At 41.3% G+C, this 22460-nt stretch overlaps 2 protein-coding genes across 2 annotated transcripts in view; both read right to left on the bottom strand.

The window, feature by feature from the left end:
- Positions 1–11741, bottom strand: part of PTPRN2 (protein tyrosine phosphatase receptor type N2) — a 645372-nt gene extending 633631 nt beyond the window's left edge. The window contains exon 1 of the mRNA XM_032679900.1: positions 11471–11741. Within this exon, the coding sequence (XP_032535791.1) occupies positions 11471–11606 (136 nt within the window). The 5' untranslated portion in view covers positions 11607–11741. The remainder of the gene's footprint in view (positions 1–11470) is intronic.
- Positions 11742–22197: 10456 nt separating this feature from the next.
- Positions 22198–22460, bottom strand: part of NCAPG2 (non-SMC condensin II complex subunit G2) — a 47635-nt gene continuing 47372 nt past the window's right edge. The window contains exon 30 of the transcript XR_004360824.1: positions 22198–22415. The gene's annotated coding sequence lies outside the window, so the exon portion shown is untranslated. The remainder of the gene's footprint in view (positions 22416–22460) is intronic.

The raw sequence follows: 22460 nt of genomic DNA, 5'->3' as shown, positions 1-22460 counted from the left end.
CTTACTTACAAAGACTGGCAAAAAGAGCTGTGTACTGACTGCAGCATAACAGATAATATTGTAGTCCACTGACTTCCAGCTAAATAATATGTATTCAGGAAGTGTCATATTGGCAGTCTGCAAATGGTTCAGTTTTCTTTTTTTTTTTTTCATAAACCAGTATTTAGTTGACATCTGTACAACTGGGAAGGCTTTCCAAAGGTTACATGGCAGTGCTGAAGCTGGTCAAACAGAGCTCTGTTAGCACAGCTGAGGGGAGCTGAAGGGACTGGAAGGTAGAAAAAATCCCAGGTATAAATGAGGCTCCTCTAAACAGAAAGGTGGGTTCTTCATGTCAAGTCAGTATCCATTTTGGAGGATGAGACTTGTCCAAAAAATAATCTGTCTCTGGGGAATTTAATTAAGCATTCTGATAACTAGGTTCCTCTAACAGTCTGAGGAAGCCAAACCAGGATCACAGGTACAAGATTATGATCTTTTACTGCACCTGTTTCTATGAATAATAGCTGCTTTACTGAACTCTGCATGGAGCAGAACACTTGATTTTCGTTTGAACATGAACATTGCCTAACCCTGAGGAGTGACACAGGTGTGGCTGGCAGAACACCATGCCCTCAGTTTTCCAGTGACATTCCCAGATAAGGTAACGTTCACACTCCATTCTGCAGGACCAGGGTACACCACCAAACAACCAAAGCCCATCCTTTGGCAAGAAGAATTCCCTTCATTGAGAAGAATTAAGCAGAGTATCTTTGTCAAATAGAAGGAAAACATGGAAACCCCTGAGCAGGTCCATCTTCCAGACTGCGACAGAAACAATGGAAAATTGACTAGAAAGAAATTGTTCAAATATTTGTTTGCTAATTCTCTGTCTTAAATAGAACATAGAAATATGTCTTAAACATATTCTGTAAAAACATAGGTAAGCCCTGTTTAAATATTTGATGTCTTAAGTCACCTTAAATCCTGGAACCCTGGACTAATATCAGTTCCATCAAAAGGAACTGCAACCCCTCTTATTTACATCAAACACAGAAACAGCTTCAGGAAAACAGGTGAAGATACTCATGAAACGTTGTATTTTACACACCTCTGTTCATAGTAGAGTCTCCTTGTGCAGGAATGAACTTTCACCTGAAAACAAGTTAGTATTATTTTAATATCAGATGGACAAAAAGAAAGATACTGAACGACAAGAAGCCCATTCCATCGAAAGAATGTTAGATGGCCAAACATCTGTACACACAAATTCAGATTCTGGGAGTTTCATGCAGAGATTAAGGTGAAAATCATCACCCTTTACACGTACTGTTTAATTTAGTCTCTCTGGCTTGAACCTCTCTGAACTGCATGTTAAAAGAAAGAAGCACAACCACTTTCCTTTTAATAACCTGTGTAGCCACCCCATCTCTGGGTGGCTGATCCTTTCAGAGCTCTTCCCTACCTGCTAAACTGTGATAGTAGTTCCACAATCTGAAGAGGATAAAGCGTTGTTCTAAAATTCTCTCAAGCAATTCTTTAATTAGGAAAGTTTGACAACTGGGTGTGATCAGTTCCTTCATTCAAACTGAATCAGATCCTTCAGCAAAGCCCTCTGTTCTACTCTCCCAAACACCAGCCATTTGACAGCTGTTTATTCTCCAGCCTGTGTGTTGTGTCCGTTTCCTCCTCCCTTCTCAGTTATTTACTTTCAGATTACAACCGTTTACAGCAGGTGTTACTCAGACAAACAAAAGCAAATGGACAGAAAAAAACCAGCCCTCATTTGTAGATCTTTGTTGGGTAGCATAAAACCAAGCACATATAGCACTGAAACAACCTTCCCATTCTACTTTTAAATTGCTATTTGATTATAGCATTATAAGTTTCATACTGTCTAGAAGTGTGAGTGATTGCTCCCAATGAACATGATTGTTTTATTTTTCTGCAGCTCTTTAGATGGAAATTCAACACATAGCATCAGTTAACTTTATTTTTTCCTTTGAAATTTCTCTTTTCATTACTGTTGCATTTATTCTGAATATACAATCTTTATAGCTGCTCTTTGTCCTTGGAATTCTTCCACTGTGTGTAATGTATAATGGTAAACTGTAATTATGAGCTGGCCTACTTAACTAAAATAAACCTACAGATAGGTAGTACTAAACAAGAATACTTCAACAACTTTGAAATTTCACTTCAGAATTGAGGAAAGAAAAATTTGCAGAACCTGACCTCAGATATCAAGGGTAACAAAAAGAACAAAATAAACGCAACCAAACAGATATTTCTTAAATAGAGAGGAAGCAAAAATCAAAGTTTAAAGGAATACTCTGTGCTGAAGAATTTTGGGGGGAGAGTTATCTCTGCCAACTGTGTCTTTAACTGCAAGGTGCATTCACCTATCTGAATGCTTGATGGTATTTGGCTTGGTATCTTGTTTTCATTAATACCCAGCTATTTCTAGAAAGTCATGAGAGATGACTAATTACCAAATTTCTCTTTCCTCTCCTTTTTATCTTCCTTTAGGACATAAGTAAGAAGTGGGATAGTCAGCAGTGACTAGAGCCTTCTCCAGCAAATGGAAGGAGTTGCACAATCCACAGGGTGATACCATGAAATTAAGAACCAGTGATTAGTGAGAAACTGGGCTGGGAGATGAAGCCAGGTCATAGAAGAGGTTTGGTGTAATATTTTGCTGGTGTAAGTAAGGCACTGCATTGACTACCTACTGAGACTACTGAGCTGTGCTAAAATCTAATTTCATATTAGATATCAAATAAAGCTGAAACAAAAATATTTTATATATAAGGTTTTCCCCAATAGCAATAAAATTATAAAAAAGCATTTCTCCATGAAGAATAAAACACAAGGTATACATTCTTTAAAAAAACAGCATAGACATTCACATTCCTTTGTGGTGATTTATCTGCATTAATCAAGGCTTATAACTTTTAATGCCACATTTTTAATTCAGCACTGAAGAGTAAATACAATTTAGTGCCTGACTTATAAATCAATTCTGTAAGAGAGGTTGGGTTAATAGGAGACTGTCTTTTATACAGACTCAAGTCAAAGTTTCATGCCACAGAGAGCTCAGGAGAAATTGTGGCATAAACTAATCCTGCCCCCACACCCATCTCCCTGTTGCCATTTCATGGACACCAGCACTGATTCCAGTGCTGGTTGCACTGCTTGAGAGTTGGGCTGTGGCTTAGTCCATTTTTTTTTTTTAATTTCAGCCAAACCAAAACCCTTTACAAAAGTAAGATCAACACTTAAGTGTCAGGAACACTGTAAGCTTTTGTTATTGCCATTTTGTAATGCAAATCTGCAGCCTGATAGTAATTGAAAAAAACACAGGCAATTTTGTAATGCACAAACTCTTCCTCAGGCCTGAAGATGAAGCATGACCTTCCAGGTGAAGTAAAGCTGTTGCCTGAAACAACTGCTCTGAGTTTAACTGAATTGTATTGACCAACCAAAAACGTTGTAAAGAAAGGACAGCCTACCTGGTGCAGATCAGAAAACTAAAAATAGAAGAGGTTATAATATCTTTAGCCCTTTTAGGACAGGAACAGACATACAGGTAATTATGTCCTGCAAAATAATGAGAGCAGAAGATTTCTGTGTGCCAGAAATCCAAAATACCTCATTCAGCATCCAAGATTGATTTTCATAAGGCATTTTGTAGAATATGCTGAAGTTCAGATCTGAGAGATCACAGACAAATTGGGGGAGAGGGAGTAAAAAGGGGGCGGTTACATGTATCTGGATATTTCCTCACTTTTTGTTGAACTTTGTAAGTTTATTACAACATGTGGTGAGTGTTTGGTCCCCATTGCATTGTTTTCCACGAGGACATCTGGAAGTATGTGACATTTTGGGAGGCACATATATCTCTGCACATTACCTTGTGCTTGCTGGCTGTGATTTCAAGCTTATGTAACCATTGTTGCCTGCTGTTGAGCTGTGACTGAAAGAAAAGACCTCACACCCACTACAACCAGCTGTACTTCCCATGAAACTTCTAGTTACTGATTTTACAGGCTAAAATAGCTTGTTTAATCAATGTGTTAGTCTGAAGCAAAATAAGTATGCAATGCTAAGCACTCCCTGTCCAGAGGGACTGTGTATCAACAAACTATGTTTGGTATTTAAGTATGTTCCACTCAAAGAAACTATAGGGAAAGAAAACACGGTAATGCAGCAACTTACCAACCTACTTCACAGAAAATTTCTTCTCAAAAGGAATAAAATCTATAAAGTTAAGTGCCTCTAATCTTTTCAGAAAAAAAAAGGTCTCTAGTTGTTTGATGAGTACAGATGCTCTGAGTGGCAAATTGTTATGGGGAAAGCTATAGTGTATTGACACTATGAAATGTTTGGGTAGCTACAGGGCCCTTTCACTCCCTGCACAAGTAAAGCTGCTAAAACTCACTAAGAAAACTCATTAATCCTGTGTATGCATTAATATCCATACCCTTCGTGCTTTCACTTGACTGTCCAAAACTCATGTCTTCATGGTCCCCTTCCTTCAGCTCTCCAATATGAGACTCCCCTACCATTTCTCTGTCTTGCCTGCAGACCTTCTGCTCATTTGTCTGCTTTTATCCCTTTGCTTGCTCATTGTGTTACACCCATTTCTGCTCTGTCTCGTTCAGAGGTCACCTTCATTTGTCTGCAATTACCAGAGGGTAATTTCCTCAGAGAAATTTCTTTCCAGGATTACAAATATCCATCAGCCACCTCACTTGTTGCAGTCCCTTATGTGACAAACCTGCCTGACTACTCACAGAACCCTCCTAAACAGCTCATTTGCAAGACCTATACATCTCAAAAAGTAGTAATGTAGTAATGAAGTAATGTAGTAGATGATCCTCAACCAACCTAATGTTGGATTAAGCTACTTCATTAGCATCACCTCAATGGGGAAAGACAGGTGAATCAATCTCCAAACATGTTTACCTCTCCACAAATTTAAACTGAGCATCTAATTTTTGAAGAGTTAAGGTGCAGTACCTACCACTTATATATTTACAGATAATTACCCTGGCTTGGGAAATGTATAAGTGAAAAGTAATAACTGCACTCACTTATCTGACCTACTCTAGATATGTACAGTTGGGTAAAATTAATTGAAATTTATAAACTAGAAATAGGTTAAAAAGAGCCTAGAGTGATTAGCTCAATTAATTACATTTAGTTAGATGATTCCCACCCCTTACATTAAGAAAAATAAATCCTTTCTATTCCCAGAGCAGTTTCTCACAGTCTGCACACATTTCTTCACTCTGTTTTTTGCCACAGCTTTGGCCTGAATGAATGAGTTAATATTTCTATTTTGTGAATCCCTTCTCCCTCTTGTCACCTTCCTTCATTTTCTTATACCTCAAAGTGGTCCATTGAACATCTCAGTTTTGCTGAAGCATTTGACTGTCTCTTCAAAGAGAAATAGTAATTCCATTTAATCTTAAATTTACATCTTCACAGATCATATACAATTCACTAATCTCCACTTCTGATCTCCAATTCCAGTAATTTTACTTCTACTAAAGATTTAATTTCTCATTCTGTCTTTTAAACATCCACATTCCCAACATGCCTCTATTCCTTTTCTTCTCTTATGCTTGTTGCCCTCCAAACACAGTTCTTAGTCTGTATCTTCACCTGCTTACTCCTCATTTGCAAATATAAAACTGTTTGACCAGGAAGAATATTACTCACTGCCTTCCTAGATTTATTAATAATGGCCATGCTGAGCTTAACCAAACACACATCCAGCTCAGCATCCTGTCTGTGACGGAGGCAGCAGTGGACTTTGCCTCTTGGAGACTTTCCATCCACTGCCAATTTTATGGCCAAAATCAAATTGGTCTTTCCTCCAGTTACTGAATGTCCTCCCAAATCTGCCTGCAAACCCCAACACAGATTTTAGCAAGACACTGGGTTATACTGATCTTGCATGAATAACTGTAGAGATTTTACCCTGGTTTTAGCCTGCACTGTAAGTGGGATGAGGCCAAAATATGTGTCATTCTTGGGAAGCTGGAATACACACTGCCTCTCAGCTTACACAGTTATTCTTATGGATTTGGATACACAGATCTGGTGGTCACCACCTAAATCTAAGCTGGTGTCCTTATGCTCTCTTTCCAGGCAATGGAAATCTGATGGACACAGGAGACCCCAGCTCCCTGTTTATCCACGAGCTCCAGCACCTTCAGGGTCTGCAGTTGCCCTTTTCTCACCAGCAGCAGTCTTGTCACACTGATGTCTGTAAGCTGGTCACTGTAAGGACACAGACAACTGCCCACTTATCATTAATCTGCTAACATTAATTACACTTTGTTATTTTAGCAGAACTGCCCAAATTTTCCAGGATCTAGCAACTAGGAATTATGTCAGTAGGCTGACTGACGTCATGGGTACAGTGATGGTGTGGTGAAGTTCCTGGGACTGGTATTACTCACTGGTAGCAAAAAAAAAAAAAAAAGAAGGCAGTCAGGTAGAGATATTCTCTTTGATTTCACTAAACACAGAGAAATGTTGGGGTACACTCAGATAGGAAGCAGAGGCAATCTTATCTTGCCAAAAACTTTTCTGTTTTCTCTTCATCAGTAAGACAAACAAGAAGACACAAAGAAAAAAACTCCCTAGAAATCCCTTCCTATGAACAACCTTTAGAGCACCCTGCTATTACTTCTTTCTTTCCACTTGAAACTTTCAACAAAAATAAGTTAGACTGTAAAAAAGATATTATGGAAAAGTCATGACACAATGCCAAAAATATCAATGAATTTTCTTTACCTGTAATTCAATGGAACTAACACATGGACATATCTTGATATTAAGCTACTTTCAAGTTGTTCCCTAACATAACTGATCACTTAAGAAACATTTCTAGGATATGCAAACATATTTTTGATGAAGGGAAGAATGCAGCTTCCTACACTGAATCCCTCATGTTCTGAGCACATAGCCTTAATTCAATTTTTTTGTTGTTAGCTTTAATTTCTAGCACTGTATCATAAATTACACTCCATCATCAATAATTGCATCAAATAAATCTGGCATTGAAATACCTGAGTGCCTATGAGAAGTTCCAAATTAATCTAACTGGAAAGTGAGGCAATTTTTTCTACTGAGCAGATGGTAACACTTTAATTCTCCTACTTTCCCAGCCAGTCTGCTACAAGCCTCAACCAAAATTTTGATCCAAATGCTATTGAAGTCAACGGGAAGGTTGACATTGACTTGAGTGAGCTTCAGCTCAGCACAGAATTACAAAATTTCAGTCCTCATGGATCTTTAGGACAGTTGACAACGGTGTCTGAGAGCAACAGCAATGTTCATTTTGTTATGGTAACACCTGTCCAACTAGAACTAGACCAAGAAATACTTCTTTTCTATTCCCCATGAAACACCCATGGACACCCATAGACAAAATTTCTTCTGTGTTTGAAACTTAAACTGTGACTGAAAAGCCAAAAAAAAATTTTTTTTCCGTCTCTCCTACTCTTCATTTCATTTTCTTTCAATTTAAGAATCAACACTAGAGAAATGCTTTCCACCAACAGTAAATGAAGTCCCCACTCTTGCACTTTCTTAATTCTGATCAACTTTAATCAATTGGAGCTCCTAATCCATCTCTGAAATATTTTTTCACCAGTTAAACATGCACACAGCACTTTGTGAAAGTACTACTATTAGCATGCAACATTTTTCAAAAGCCTTTGAGTAAAGTTTCTATCCTCAGTTACACTGAAACTCTGGTGAAGTGTAAGACGCTGTCTTTGCTCACTCTACGTGTCAGGAATTCACAGCTACAGGTTTAGGAGCATATTTCATGTTTATAAGCTGAAATGTGACTGACTGGTCTCTTTAGTTATTTAGTTAAAAACTAAATTCACAGGCATTTCAGAAACAAAATTTTCTCTTGTGATTATCTGAACACAACTTTGAAAGAACTTCTACGTTGTGCATGGAACAAATTTGCATTGTGTATGGAACAAATGTTTCCAGAAATTTCCACAGCATGTCAATATACTCATTGAAGAAGAAAATGCAGATTGAAAAATGGAATTGCACACAGTACAAAAGATCAAATTATATTGCAAAATTATATTCACTGAAGGTTATAAGCATCATTTTACACATTAGAGGTCAATGTGAAGGCACTGCAGCAAGCACACTTACTATCTTCTGCTACATGAGGACAACTTCTGCTGCAAAGTATCAGTGTTCTAGTACTAATGAAAGAACATGATTAAGTTGTTCACAGTTTGTTACCAAGTTCTCTATCTCACCCAGTCTATCTTATGTGAAAATAAACTACCACTGCAACTTTCTGAATCAATTAGTCCACTTAAAAAGCCATACAGCAAAAATACTTCAATAGTTGGAGCTGCAGTTTTTACTGAAGGTACTGATTAGTGTTGTGATCATCAACACAGGAACAGAATAATCCAAATCTGTGGAATTTAGAAAACACGATCAGGATAAATTTTTCACAGATGATTATTTTGTAAAACACTTAAAAAGAAGTTCCACAATCTTCAGTGGACTGTGTCTCAAAAATGAATAAAGACTTCTTTAGAATACTAAACTCCCAGCTCCATCGTTTCATTAAAGAATAATTAATACTACTACATACTCAGCTGATTTATTTTTCTGCAGAAAAGACAAGAATCTCTCTCCTGACCTAGGCGTGGGCAAGAAAAGAGAAAGTGAAAAGGCTGTACTTTTCCTCACCTGTTCACATTTAAAATGTTACTATAGATGATCATAGAATGATGGATGATGAAGGATAAATGTCAAGAAATTGAAGAATATGTGCTTTTGTTGATAATAGCACCTTAGAAAATCACCTTCCCACACAGGAACAATTTACAAAGCCTCATGAATTAGATAGGCTGAAGCAGCACAAATCCAAATATTATATCTTATTTAACTGTAACTTTAGATCTTCCAATTTCTTAAACAAGTTTCTAAGTATGTTACAAAATAAACAGGTCACCATTTGGAAATGGATACTATATTGGAAAGCACAGAAAAGTTGACCATAAAAAAGAGGAGAATAATGAAATTAGATGAAAGCATCCTATGAAACTGTGAAGGTCATGAACCTCTACTTCTGAAACAGCTTTTAGGAAACATTTTTGAAATAATAGGGAAAAAAAAGTCATAAAAACCTGCTTCTGTAAATACCTGGCTTTTAAGGCAGTTTGCAGCACACATTATAGAGGTTTGATAATGCATCTGTATTCAATTTTTGATTAAAGAAGGTGGGACAAAAAGAAACCAAATGAATATCTTCCACCTATAGCCATAAATAAACCTAAAACTTGGATTGTAAAATTACAGCTGTATCTCTCGATCGTGTCTAAAAATTGCACTCTAAAATGGAACAGTATCTATTATAATAAATAGTTTGAACTCCAGATTAATGAGACATGAAGCACTGGTCAATAAAAGAAATAAAGGAACTCTAATGGAAAAGACAGCTAAAACTGTCTCACTTCCAGCAATGCAAACATTTTCCTGCATCTTGTCAAACACAATCAATCCTTTCCCATCTTTCACAGAGATCTGTGAGATATCACTTAGGTCCCTAACCTCACAGGGAGCTGAAAGGCTCAGCTTGTTTTGCTGTGGTTGAACTACCTCTGAGTGTTACTTCCCGGACCACTGGATTCCCTGTGTAAAATCAAGCCTGCTCTTCCCCCATTCCCTTCCAGGCAAGGACAGCCTTATAACTGGCAGACAGGCAGGCATCCTCGCCGAGGCAGAAACACAGGGGAGTGACAAACACACAAACATTGTTTGGTAGCTACAACAAGCTGAAAAATATCCTGTGACCCAGACTGATTTGCAGTTCATGTTTAGGGAGAGAGAAGCAAAACCTGACTAGTTTGAAAGCACAGTGTACAGCCTATTGCATTATTAAAGGTAAAAATTACAGCTATTACTTTCAATATTTTTATGCAAGCTTTCTCTTTAGCAGATTAGAAGAAACAGTCTATATCTATAGCAACCAGGAGAGGGGAGGGAGGGATAAATCCAGTCCAGACCATTTCTGCTAAAAACCTTGCATCACTACCTTCACTATAGCATAATAGCTCATTTTTATTGCCACTTGACTGAAACCTCATTACAAACATGGTCAGCTGATTTTAATTCCTTCTTAATAAACAGAATGTTTATGAGGAAAACTGCACTGACACCCCTGTGGTAGGTTTCCTTTGTTTCCTAAAGTAATTTAATTTTTCTGTCTTAGAAAAAGATTTCTCAGGGACACTTTGTTTAGCTCTCATTCTATGATCTCCACAACATACTGTGTAGGTATTAAACTGGGAAAAAAATACAAAATTCTCTAAGTTATGACCTTCTTGACTTAAAGTGAGCTTCAGGAAGATATTGTAAGTGAATTACGATGGACTGTATTAATAGATATTAATATTAATAGACATTTCAGATGAACATACAGTCCTGAGTGTCTCACTGCAAGGAAAGGACTGCCAAGAAGAGTGTCACGGGAGAATTGCATCGATCTTAAACACAGAGAGTTTGTTTTCAGGATCCCTTCGTGCTAGTGTGGGTCATTTCGCAGGTGGGGATGTTCAGTGCAGATGGTACGTTCTGAAGGAGGAAGGGGTTGGCAGAGAATACCTCAACAGAAAGAGGCTGTTTGATGGTCTGCACTGGGGATTTTTTGACAGCTCTAAAAGAGCCTTAACCCGGAGCCAGTGGTGATTTCCATCTCCAGCAGAACGAGTTGGGGGGGGGCACACCAGCAAAGGCTGCATCTGGGGGGTTGTAGCCCGGAGATTTTCTGTCTCTTCTAAATATAAGTGCAGTTCAGCGGGCTGAATCCAATAAACTGGGAGAAGGGTTATATCCGTGGAATCTGGAAGCATTTTCGGGGACTCGGCACTGGCGCACCTCGACTCTGGGGGCCCCGTGAGCCTCCGCGGAAGTTTTCAGCGTGTGGGGACGGAGGGTCAGAGCGGCCCCGCTGAGGGATCCCCGAGATCCCGCCGGGGCAGGGAACGCGGGGGGAGTGGGAGGTTTGAGGGGCCGGGAGCCGGTCGGGAAGGACCGGGGGATGGGGACAGCCAGCGGGAGCCCGTGCTGAGGGACAGGAGGACGGGGACAGTCAGTGGGAGCTGGTGATGAAGGAGGGACTGGAGGACGGGGCCACTCAGCCGGAGCCGGCAGCGAGGGACTTGAGGACGGGGACAGACAGCGGCAGCCCGTAGTGAGGGACCGGAGGACGGGGCCCCTCATCCGGAGTCGGCGGTGAGGGACCGGAGGACGGGGACAGTCAGCCAGAGCCAGTGATGAGGGACCGGAGGACGGGCCCCTCACCGCCCGCGGTGCGGGCGCGGCCGCTGGGGCCCTGCCGAGCCTCCTGCGGGGAAGCCCCCGGGCTCCAGCGGAGGACACGCTCCCCGCCAGCCCCGCGCCCCCCGCCCCTCGCCCCACTCACCGATCCGCGCCTCGGCGGCGGCCCCGGCGGAGGGCGGCTGGACGCGCGGGGTGGCGGCGAGCACCTGCAGCAGCAGCGGCGGCGGCGGCAGCAGCAGCAGCAGCAGCGGGAGGACGGAGCCGAGCGCGCCCATCATGCCTGGCCCATCGCACGCCCCGCTCCCCTGCCCGCCGCCGCCAGCCCTCACTCCATTGCCGCCCAGCCCGCCCGGTGCCTCCCGCGGCCGCTCCCCGGCTCCGGCAGCCGCAGCAGATTCAACACCCAGGACAGCGACCGGCACCGCCCGCCCGCCCCCGGCCCCGCCCCGGCCCGGCCCGCCCGGCCCTGCGGCGGGGGGAGCGCTCCCGCTGCCCGCTCTGCCCGCCCCGCCGGGACCGCGGGAGGCGGCTCCACCCGGGGGCGCTGGGGCTGCCCCCGGGTACAGACAGGATTGCGGCTCCCCCCGGCCCCACACGGTCCCGTGGCCCTGGCGGAGGCCGGGATCCTGCCCGCCAGAAGGGCGGTTCGCTCGCATCCCCCGTAAAGATGGCTGGGGATGGGAAGGGAGTTGCTAAATGTGCTTGTTCCGCACACCTGTGCAGGAAACAATGGAGCCATGCAGGAGCAGTGGCCATAAACAACACAAGAAGTTTCACCTCAGCGTGAGAAAGAACTTCTTGACGCTGAGGGTGGCAGAGCACCGGGACAGGCTGCCCAGGGAGGTCATGGAGTCTCCCTCTCTAGAGACATTCCAAATCCACCTGTAAGCTTTCCCGTGTCACCCACTCCAGGTGACCCTGCCTTGGCAGGAAGGTTGGACTTCCAGCTTTCCAGAGGTCCCTTCCAACCTTAACATTTCTGTGACTCTGTGAAACCAGTTGACTCTGTCAAAGTTTTGTCCTGACACATGTGGCACCTGGGTGGATCATCCCTGTGGCCTCCTCAGCAGTGGTTTATTTACTGGCCATCTTGAAGGATTTTATGAGCCCTCAGGTAAACACCTCTGTGAGTTTGCCTGGGAGGTGTCCACATGGATGACCTGTTCATCCTTCACCTCCTGTCCCCGATTCACTCCACGTGTGTGGGAGCACCGGTCCAGGCTGCCAGGAGGGATCAGGAGACTCAGGCACAAACCCATGGACTTCCTCCTGGTTCATAGGTTCTCCTTTTCTCATGAACTCGTAACAATACTTAGCCATTAACGCAGCAGTCACAGCCACTGAGTTGGAACAGCACAGGTGCTGTGTCTCCTGGCAGGGGATGTGTTTTCGACTGGGACAGCCAGGTCTGTGCCACACTGAGTGACAGGTGGTCCCAGCCCCCTCTGTCAGCCAAACATCTGCTTTATTCCTCCCTGAAGTTTCAGATTCTCCCAACCTTCTTCATTACTTCAGCCAAACAGCTCTAACTATACCTGACATGCTCCAGCCCTGGCTTTTACCAGGGACAGTCATGACAGATTCAGGCTCAAGCTAAGTAAAGGTACTCAAGGACTAAAAGTTGTAATACATGAAGTGGCTTTGCCATAGACCAAAAAAGTAAATAACAAAAGCCCACAGAACAGACTAACCCTGGAAGAACACAAACATTCCTCCTTGTTCACCTCAAAGGTGGCAGAGACTACAACACCAACAGATCCAGGCCAGGGTTGACACTAGTCCAGCTACCATGTTGGGACCAGCTGTGATCTGCCACAGTGTATCAGCCAAGCCTGGGGGCCCAGTCAGTGCTTTGCCCCAGCCTTGGGGCAGGGGGAGAGGCAGAGAGCTCGTGGGGGGCATGAAAGGGGCACTTACGGCTCCTGGTGCCCTGACAGGCAGTTGCAGACTTCTCTTTCTCTCTCAGTTTTGCTCTGTGGGAAAAGCCTGAGCCTCTGTGTTGGGGAAAAGGAGTCATGGCTTCTAGAGCTGGTGCAAAGGCACCTCCTTTCCTTTGTGGTTAAGGCTGGTGAATCAGATGCAAAAAAAGGGGCTACATGTGATTCAGAAAACAGAAATTTAAAAAAAATATATTGATACTGGACGGTCTGTTCAAGCATTTCTGTCCTTGAGGTCTGTTACATGACTGCTTACATCTTGCAGGGGAGTGGTTTCACTAAGCCAAAAGGTCTCTTTACCTCAGGAAAATCAATTTTGACGACTCTGAAAGAAATCTGAGCACTGAAAGGGGAGAAACAGAAAAGAAGGGAAAAGCATTCTATGGAAAGGACAAGATGAGAAATGAAACTGCTGAAACATAAATTAGTATATTCTCATGGGTTATGCAAACCATCTGGCTTTAAAAGCTAGTAGTAGGAACAAGGAAAAAGGTCATTGGAATTAGCAGAGAACTGCAAAACAACCGAAGGTAAGAAAGGAGCAAATGGCAGACACAGCAAGAGAACAAGTTGTACGTCAAAATACAAAATAGCAGGGATATTACTGGAAGTCCTTGCAGCTCTGCAAGGAATGATTTGCATAGCTCCTGTGAATTTATGATCAAATACTATGCAGATTTTAAAAGGAAATTAAAATTCTTGTACCCACTCCGTGCAGAGGATTAGCAAAATAATGACATTTGTACAAAAGCATGTGAAGCAATGTGAAAAATCAAGACAGAAAGGGCATTCATCGAAGACAGGAAGAAATCCTTGAGTATACAAATTTTGCAAAGACAGTGTGAGTCAAGTGTCAAGGAAAGAGTAAAGAGTCAATTGGCAGGTGAATTAAGCATTTGGAAATAACTCAAGTAGCAAGTCTCAGGATTGGAGAGTGTAAAGCATTTCCCACCTGGTTGTATTTTACAGTTTTATAGGAGGCTGCACCTTAGAAAGATACACAAATCTGTCTTAAAACCTCAGGAGCAGGCAGATTGAAGTCAGTGGTATTAGGTATAATGAATTTTGTTAATGGTGTGTAAAAACTGCAAGACTTGAGTCTGTGTGCAAATTAGATTAATAACAGTATCACAGTGTAAATAACATGTCACATGCAAGCTACTTGCTGGTTCACAGTCGTTTTCAAGACATTTCTCTGTGTCAAGGTTTTTAATAGTTTGTATAATAAACTAAGCATCCATGTTTAGGTCTACCAACCTTGTGAGTTTGTTTTGATTGTGGTTTTTCTTATCATGTTTTTAATAAGTTTCTGAACTGTGGAAAAAGAAATCCTAAAGGGTGCAACTCATTTGTGAAAATTACTAGAAAGATTAGAAAAATTACTCCGTTCCTGAAGTCAGGGGTGTTGTGGGGCTCAAACAGAACTGTAGGACTTGATAGTTCTGAAAAAGGGATAGAAGAGGATATCAGCAAGTGACTTCTGGAAAGGCATATTAAAATCTTTTTGGTAAGGGATTCTAAACTAGTAAAGATATTGGGTGTTGGCTGAGAGGGTAAAATATCAGCTCCCTCTTGGTAATGTGTCTGGAGGTGAATGCGATGCTGTATGAAAGAATGACATTGGAAATTATAGATCTGCAAATTTCAGCACAGCGAATAACACATTGAAGTTTAGCATGTCCTTAATTGCTGGAGCTGAATCTTTTTATGATACCCATTTAGATGTGAAAAACATGCTAGGCAGAGTGAAAGAAGAGCTGGATAATCTATATGATTTTATGCATATGAAAGATTTACATCCTTATCCATGGTAACCACAGCTGAGCAGGAGTTTTTCAAGGAAACACTTTTCTGTTTGAAAATGCTGTGTTGTCTGACTAAGGTTTTTTATGAGAAATATACGTGTTCTAATCAAAAATCCACTAGTAAGAGCCAGAAAAAAGATCCAGAAGGGGCCAGAAAAGATCCCAGAATGCCTAATAAGCTCAGTAGCCAGAAAACATGTGTAGCCAGATTTTAAAGGTTCAAATTTTTGCTCTGGTTGATTCAAAGACATGAACTAACCACTGGATATTTAGGTCAGCCTCCATCTCAATTTCACTGGGCCGTTCAAGATTAAAAGGAAACAGCCCTGCTAGAGAAGACCTTAGTAGTCAGTAGTTTAGTATGGAAGAAGCAAGAGGGTGAGTATAGAATTTATTTTGTTAATACTGTTTAGAATTAAATATTAGGAGTGGGGTATTAATAAGCTGGAAATTGAATTATTGATAGAATTTTTTAGAGATGTAAGAACAAAAGGTGCCAAAACTACAGGGACCAAAAATTGGGTGGGTGTAAAAAAGAAGAAAAACACAGAATTCTCTTAAAGTAGAACATTGCCAGAGAATCATTTAGGCATGAAGATACACAAAGGGAAAATACTCTTAATACTTACATACTTATAAGTCATTGTGATATGAATAAAATGTTGTAAACAGGATTAAAATAATACGGGATAGTTAAAGGCTAAGTATAAGAACACCACAAAGGTAGCATCTGAGTCTTACTGTGTATTTAGCTACTGAGGTCATGTTTGAAAGCTTTTGCAGGTCTGTTTTTTAATGACAAATGGGAATTATATAAATACAAGCACAGGTACATCTGTGTGATTGTAGAAATTGTATCTGTGTATTTGTACAGGACAGAACTGCATGTTTTGTCTATTTGCCAGTTTATCCAAGTATAAAGAAGAGCCTGAACAAAAGGTCACTTCCAGCTATGCTAAATACACTCTACCTGCACAGACAAACAAGTCCTTAAAGAAAAAAAACCCAAACACTAAAATTACCTTCTTCATTTTCTTTCTTTCTCTTGTCACCGTCATCCGCCCTTCCCCAAATCAAGACTTTCGAGCAGGTTATTGTAGATCATTTGTCCTGTTAACTGGTCCAAAGCCCACAGGGAACAATACCTTTCAGGCAGTTTATCTAAGTTTCAGTAACCCAGATATCTTGGCAGAGCTTTAAGATGTACTGGGGAGTTGTGAGGAGTGAAAGAGGAGAGAAAGAGATAGAGAGGGCTGTTCTATATCCATCTCCAGACAAGACAGAATTTATACTATTATTTACATTTTGTGGCTTAAAAGGACATAGGTAAAATATTCAAAGCCTGTAGATGTATCTACAGCCACAAATGGAGATTTTGCAGGCTCTGCTGCCCATGTAACCTTCACCACACTTTTCCGAGGGCACAAAGAGCTGGTTGAGCAGCGGGAAGGCTCCTGCACCTTGCTTGTGAGTTGAGGGCTTCTTTCACAAGACTGTGAAAAATGAGGCCAGAAAAAACATCTCTAGAGCCACCTCTTGCAGTACCATGGTTACAAGAGGAGCAGCAGTGATTGCCACTTTGCACTTTGTTGGTGCGAGCAGTCACAGACTCTGGGTTAGCAGCTTGCCGAGCATTGGACTCTCTCCAGGGTGATCTGGCAAAGACACTCAAACAGTGACTGGAATATTTTGGTTACATTTATTCACTGCTGTTGATGGAAAGTTTAAAGTGACAAGATTTATATTCAAATTATGGGAGGGGCATATTGCAACTGTATTGCAGAGGCTGTAATGGCCCTTGGTATTAAAAACTATCAAAGAAGTCAACAGAAATTCTGCACGATGCACTCACAAGTAGTTTCTTTTACTCATGTATATTGAAAAAGTACCTGCAGTACATATAGCTCTATTTATTTTATCCTTTCATTAAGAGAATATATATATCACTTATTCCATGTACAAAAATATAGAATTAAAACAGTTAATATTTTAAAGTAGTTAAGAAGGAAGGACTTTACCCTGCAAGAGTGACTAACATTTTATCTAAAAAGCCCTCAAGTGCCTGAGACACTAAGATTGTTTAGAGGATGAGAAGCTCTACAGAAGCCTGGATTACTGAGAGGTAAATTCATACCACTCTCTCCACAGCAGTTCAAACACTCACTTAAATTTCAATTTGGTGGTTGTATTCTGCATTCAGGAACTAAGTTAATTAAAGGAATAGAAAGTTCCTAAAGGGAAAAATCTTTAACTGGTGTGAAAAGGTGTAGCCCCAGGTCATATTAGCAGTGCCTGTGGTCTTTATTTTTCACTTATTCAGTATTTCATAGTATATTTCCAGTAGTTTTCATTTCATATCTATAAAACTAGCAGAGCCTTTGACATTTTTAAATTATTTCATACTGAATCCAGTTTAGCATGAAAATAAATATTTGCAGGGTCCAGAAGATATCAGATTGCTTGATGAAAGATTGTGGTATGATTAACTTTACGAATATCACAGCAATTCAGTTGTATCTAAGAATGATGTTTTAATGTACGGTTGATTTCAGCTATTTCAAAGCTTTTTTCCTTGTTTTCAAAATTATACTAGAAAATGTCTTTGGTGCACGCTAGAAATTTTACTCTAGATATTTCAGCATCACTGACGGACAGGAGGAAAAAGGCTGGAAGAAGAAATCCTTGAGAACTGTGCAGCTGTACAACTGATAGAATTTAAAAAAGGAAAAGGAAAAAAAAGTATGTTGATTTTAGTTATGACTGGTAAGCTGTGAGCCAGTCTTTTATTCCCTGTGCTGTAGCTGAATGATAATGGTTTTTATGTGTTGCTGGAAAGGAGCCTAAAGTGGAATGTTCAGGGCCTAAGAGATGAAATGCAGCTACAGAAAATTACCTGTGAGAATAACAGGAGATGTGACTGACATTAACTGAAGACTAAACATCTCTGTATATGAGTGCTTAGGGTTCCGTGTTTTGAGCAGATTTGTAGGGCCGCAGGAACCCTTGGTATCAGAGCACTACTTTGGTGTGCAAGGTAGTTTGGGATTGTGAGGAAGATTTCCATAATCTCTCCTGATGGTTTGCAGGGATGTTGGAGAGAGCAGCTTCTGTAAATGCCAGCATTTGCAGGTCTGGACTCAACCCAAAGTCGTTTAAGATTCATTTCAAATTCTAGCTGACTTGTTCAAATACCACTTATGTAATACCTACAGGAAGCAGGGTGCCAAAGCTGTGTTTGAGGTAAAACCGGTGGAAGAGAAGGAAAAGGTGGCATGAAGCAACCTTGGATGGATGTTCAGAAGCTGTGAAGAACAGACTCCTGGTGACTCAAGACGGGGATACAACAACTGATGAATCTGGACTCTGAGGCCACTTTTGGCATCTTTATAAAAGGGAATAAAAGGAATCTCTTATAAAAGGCTATAAAAGGGAATTCAGGCTTTACTGGGAGAGGGATAGCTGCTGTGAGAACAAGCACAGGTCACTCACTGATCTGCTCTAGAGCTGGCTCCTTTTGACTGGGAAAGGCTCAATTTCTTGCTAATACCCACCATCACCTCAGATCAACACAGAGGCTGAACTGTGACTTGCCTGTTTTGTAGTCACTAGGGACAGATTTCAAAATCAAACCCATCTGAATTCTTACTGATTTTTATGGGCAGTTAGGGTTCTCAGCACAGCTGAAAAACTTAGTCTGAGCACACCACGATGGGTAACCAGATGAAAGGATTAGAAATTTGTAAAAGTTTTTTGAGAATGAGTTCTTGTTCTTCGAAAACCAGCTTGAAACCCTGAGGTGCGCACTGAATAATTAGATTTGGCTACCATTGATCAAAATTGATTTGAAATGTCAATAGGAAGGCAAATCTTAAAATTAATTAGGTGCTTTTAATGGGAAGGAGTTCAGAAACAGTTTAAAAATTCTATTTTCATCCATCTCTGCTAGTCTGTAAGACTTGATGCTTGGTGAATGGATTTTACAACCAATAACTAATCCCCTGAGATACCCACTCCTCTTGTGCTCAATTAAAGGATGAATGAGATTACTGCACTTTGTCATCCTGAAAGAATAGGCTTGTAGTTGATTAAAGCCGCTGGGGAAGCTCTGGTTACATGTCCTTCACTTGCTGTGCCTGACTCGAGATCAGTCTGGTTCAAGAGCTGAGCAGCCACAGCTGCAGCTGGAGATGGGTGCCTTGAAGTGACAAGTGTTATAATCTGACATCTCACACTGAGTTCCCAAAATTCATAGACATTTGTTACCTTAGTCTCACCGTGCATTTGTAAGATGGTGCTAAGTAAACCTACAAGGAGCCGGAAAGATCCATGAACCTTTGTGAAATTCTGGGGCTGCAGCGAGTAGTGCCATAGTAAGGCCAGCGCTGAAGTTACAGTGTTGTCCTCAGAGCTGGGTGTGAAGAGCTCACAGCACGCTAAGTGTAGAGCTGTGAGGTGACCAGCAGTGGAAAAAAAAAAGCACTGACTACTTGCTGTCTCATCAGCAGTGAAGGGTTTGCATCACCCATAGAACAGATACAGGGAACAGTTTGTGTGAAATAAGCAACTTCTCTTAATGTGATTAAAGGTATCATGTCATTCAACACATAATCAAAGGAGAGATAGCTCTGCACATCATTTTGATACCACTTGACTTTTGAGTGCCTGACTTTTCAGCTCTAATAATGTTCTTATACCATATTATTATGTGCCACATGGAATCATAGAATCTTTAAGGTTGGAAAAGACCTCCAGGATCATTGAATCCAACCATTAACTCAGCACCACCGTGTTCACCACTAAACCACATCCCCAAGTGACATATACACACGTTCTTTTCAACGCTTCCAGGGATAGTGATTCCATCACTTCCCTGGGCAGCCTGCTCCAATGCTTGACCACACTTTCAGTGAGAAAATTGTTCCTAATATCCAATCTAAACCTCTCCTGGCACATCTTGAGGCCATTTCCTCTCATCCTGAAAACACACAAGGCAGGATCTGGTTTCACAAAGTGCAAAGCGCAGATTCTTGGATTTTCCAGCCCCTTGCTGGGGTGGTGAGAGGAACTGTGGGACAGGAAACAGTGAAGAAGCCACATGAATTCCTCTCCATTATTTTCTTTAGCATTTCTCTCTCACTTTGGCTGCTATTGCTGAAGATATAATGTGGTTTTGGGGTAAGCTCAGCTGCTCCCTATGTTCTATCTGGGAAACATTGTCCTGCCTACTGTAAAACTCAGAAGCAAACCTGGTGATGACCTAGAAGTTAGAATATTTGCTACAGGTGTTGTGTGACTATAAACTTGGAGTATCATTGAGTATATATTCATCCTAGTATGCTGGGAGGAAATCTAGAACTGAACAGTATGTTTTATAGCAACTCAGAATGGAGCAAGAGCACCTGACTCAGATCCCTTTCACTCCAGTTTTATAGCTTAATACTTATTGACATGGGTTATTTGGAGTAGCAAAATGATAAATAAAACACAAATTAAGTACATAATTTCTAGTATAAAAAATTAGAAAATCTTGTTCAAGGCATTTTGATATCTCGAGTACAAGACTCCTTGGACTATTGCCTATAATGTGTTTCTTTTAGAGGAAGATCACTGAGGGTATGCTGTGATCAGAGAAAAAAAGAGGGAAAGTTCACAGTAATGACGGCTGGGGAGTGGAACATCCTTTGGACTACACTGAAATTACATTATGTGTCTCTGTAAGTACAAGATTATGTTAAGAACAGTCATGGGTTTTGGTGAAACTATTAAAAGTTGAATAACAGAGGAGAGAGGATGCTCTTTTTATGTTCTGAATCACTACTTTAAAAGCCTTCCCGTTGCTCTTTGTTGTAGTTCAGAGTGTTCCAACTGAGCCTCAAAGACCAAACAAAAACACCTACTTTACTCCTCAAGGGAATCTCCCTCCTAGGCTGAGCGTTTCCCGTGAACTTTTCTGCTCTGTATTAACAGAGCTTCTACTGTACGTGACTAAGTGGCTTGAGTCACACAGAATTATTATGCAGAAGTGTGTATATATGTGGACACTGTGCTCAGTAAAGCCAAGGACTGGCTGCCAGCTTGGAAAGGGCAGGCCGTGACTGAAAACTCTTCCTGTTTAAAAATTCATATCTCCTTATGCCATCCTAACCCACAGGCAACCTCTCTAGTGTGAGACAGTTATGATGAGGTTGGAAGCCCCTACCCTGTAAAAGATATTAAAAAAATGAAGAGGGTAAAGCAAAGATCTGTACTGGTGTCCCAAGCAGTGAAGGAAGGGTTGGGGGGGCTGTGCAGCAGCAGCCACACAGAGGTGGCCTAGAGAGGACCAGGGAGGGCAGTCAGAGCTGGGGCTGTCAAGGAGACCTCCTGCCCTCACAGGTCCCCTGTGTCCCTCCCTAGGAACTGCCTAGAGCCCGGGCACAGCCTGGGGCCCACTGTGCTTGAAAGGAATCCACTGGCAGGGGTGGAAACTCCACCACTTTGTTAAAAAGGAATTTCTCCAGATGATCATAAGACAGACGAACAAGGTTCTTGTTGTGAGGTGTATGATGGGGTATTTAGTGTTCTATCATGTAATCTCCTATGTTGCCAATGAAAAAAAGGAATATCATGGTGAAAAAGTGGTAAAGGCATAAAATTTTACTGGCAAGAATTACATTAAGCACGGCCAGAAAAAAAATACTAGGACAAAAATAACTGGCATTTTCTTTCATTAGCAGATGAATAAATTAGAGATAAAAGAGCTGTCCTAAACTGGAACTGCAACAGGAAGGTTGAGAGCCAAAAGGACGAAGATGGTCTTCACAACAGGTTTGTGAAAAAAGAATTCTTTGCTTCCCCCTCTAAAAAATTAAAACTGTTTCCACATATTTTTTTTCCCACAAAGTCAATGTATTTCCAGAGCCAAAAGCATCACACCTGTTCAGATGTGCTAATTGCACAGAAGAGTCTCTCTGAGATAGCGCAGAGTGCTTTCTAATATTAGATCACACTGAAACAGGCCTGCTTTTAAGCATTCAATCAATGCATCATGATCCACTGATAAATTAAAAACTGCAAGCCAGATTCCTGATCTCTATATGCTGCTCAGGTAATTTAAGGCTCTCTGATCTCAGCTGGGAAGATAAGAATCCCCCAGAGGCTGGTTGACCTGTGATGGATGGCTCCCGAGCCAAACACTGCTGTCGATTCCAGCGTAGATCCAATCATGGACTCAGGAAGCTGCAATCAGATCCCTTGATAAGTTCTCTCATTTTCTTGCATCAAACAGTTCTCAATTTCATTGCATATCCTTCTTTTTCACTCTTAGTATAACCTTAACTTCTTAAATTCTGACAACAGCAGACATCTGAAAAAGGGAAAAAATCCTACAAACACTGGCAGTTGGTAAACC

The sequence above is a fragment of the Chiroxiphia lanceolata genome, chromosome 1, assembly GCF_009829145.1.
Source record: "Chiroxiphia lanceolata isolate bChiLan1 chromosome 1, bChiLan1.pri, whole genome shotgun sequence".
NCBI lineage: Eukaryota > Metazoa > Chordata > Aves > Passeriformes > Pipridae > Chiroxiphia > Chiroxiphia lanceolata.
Note: the sequence above shows the minus strand (reverse complement) of the source record. Positions and strands in the feature narration are given on the sequence as shown.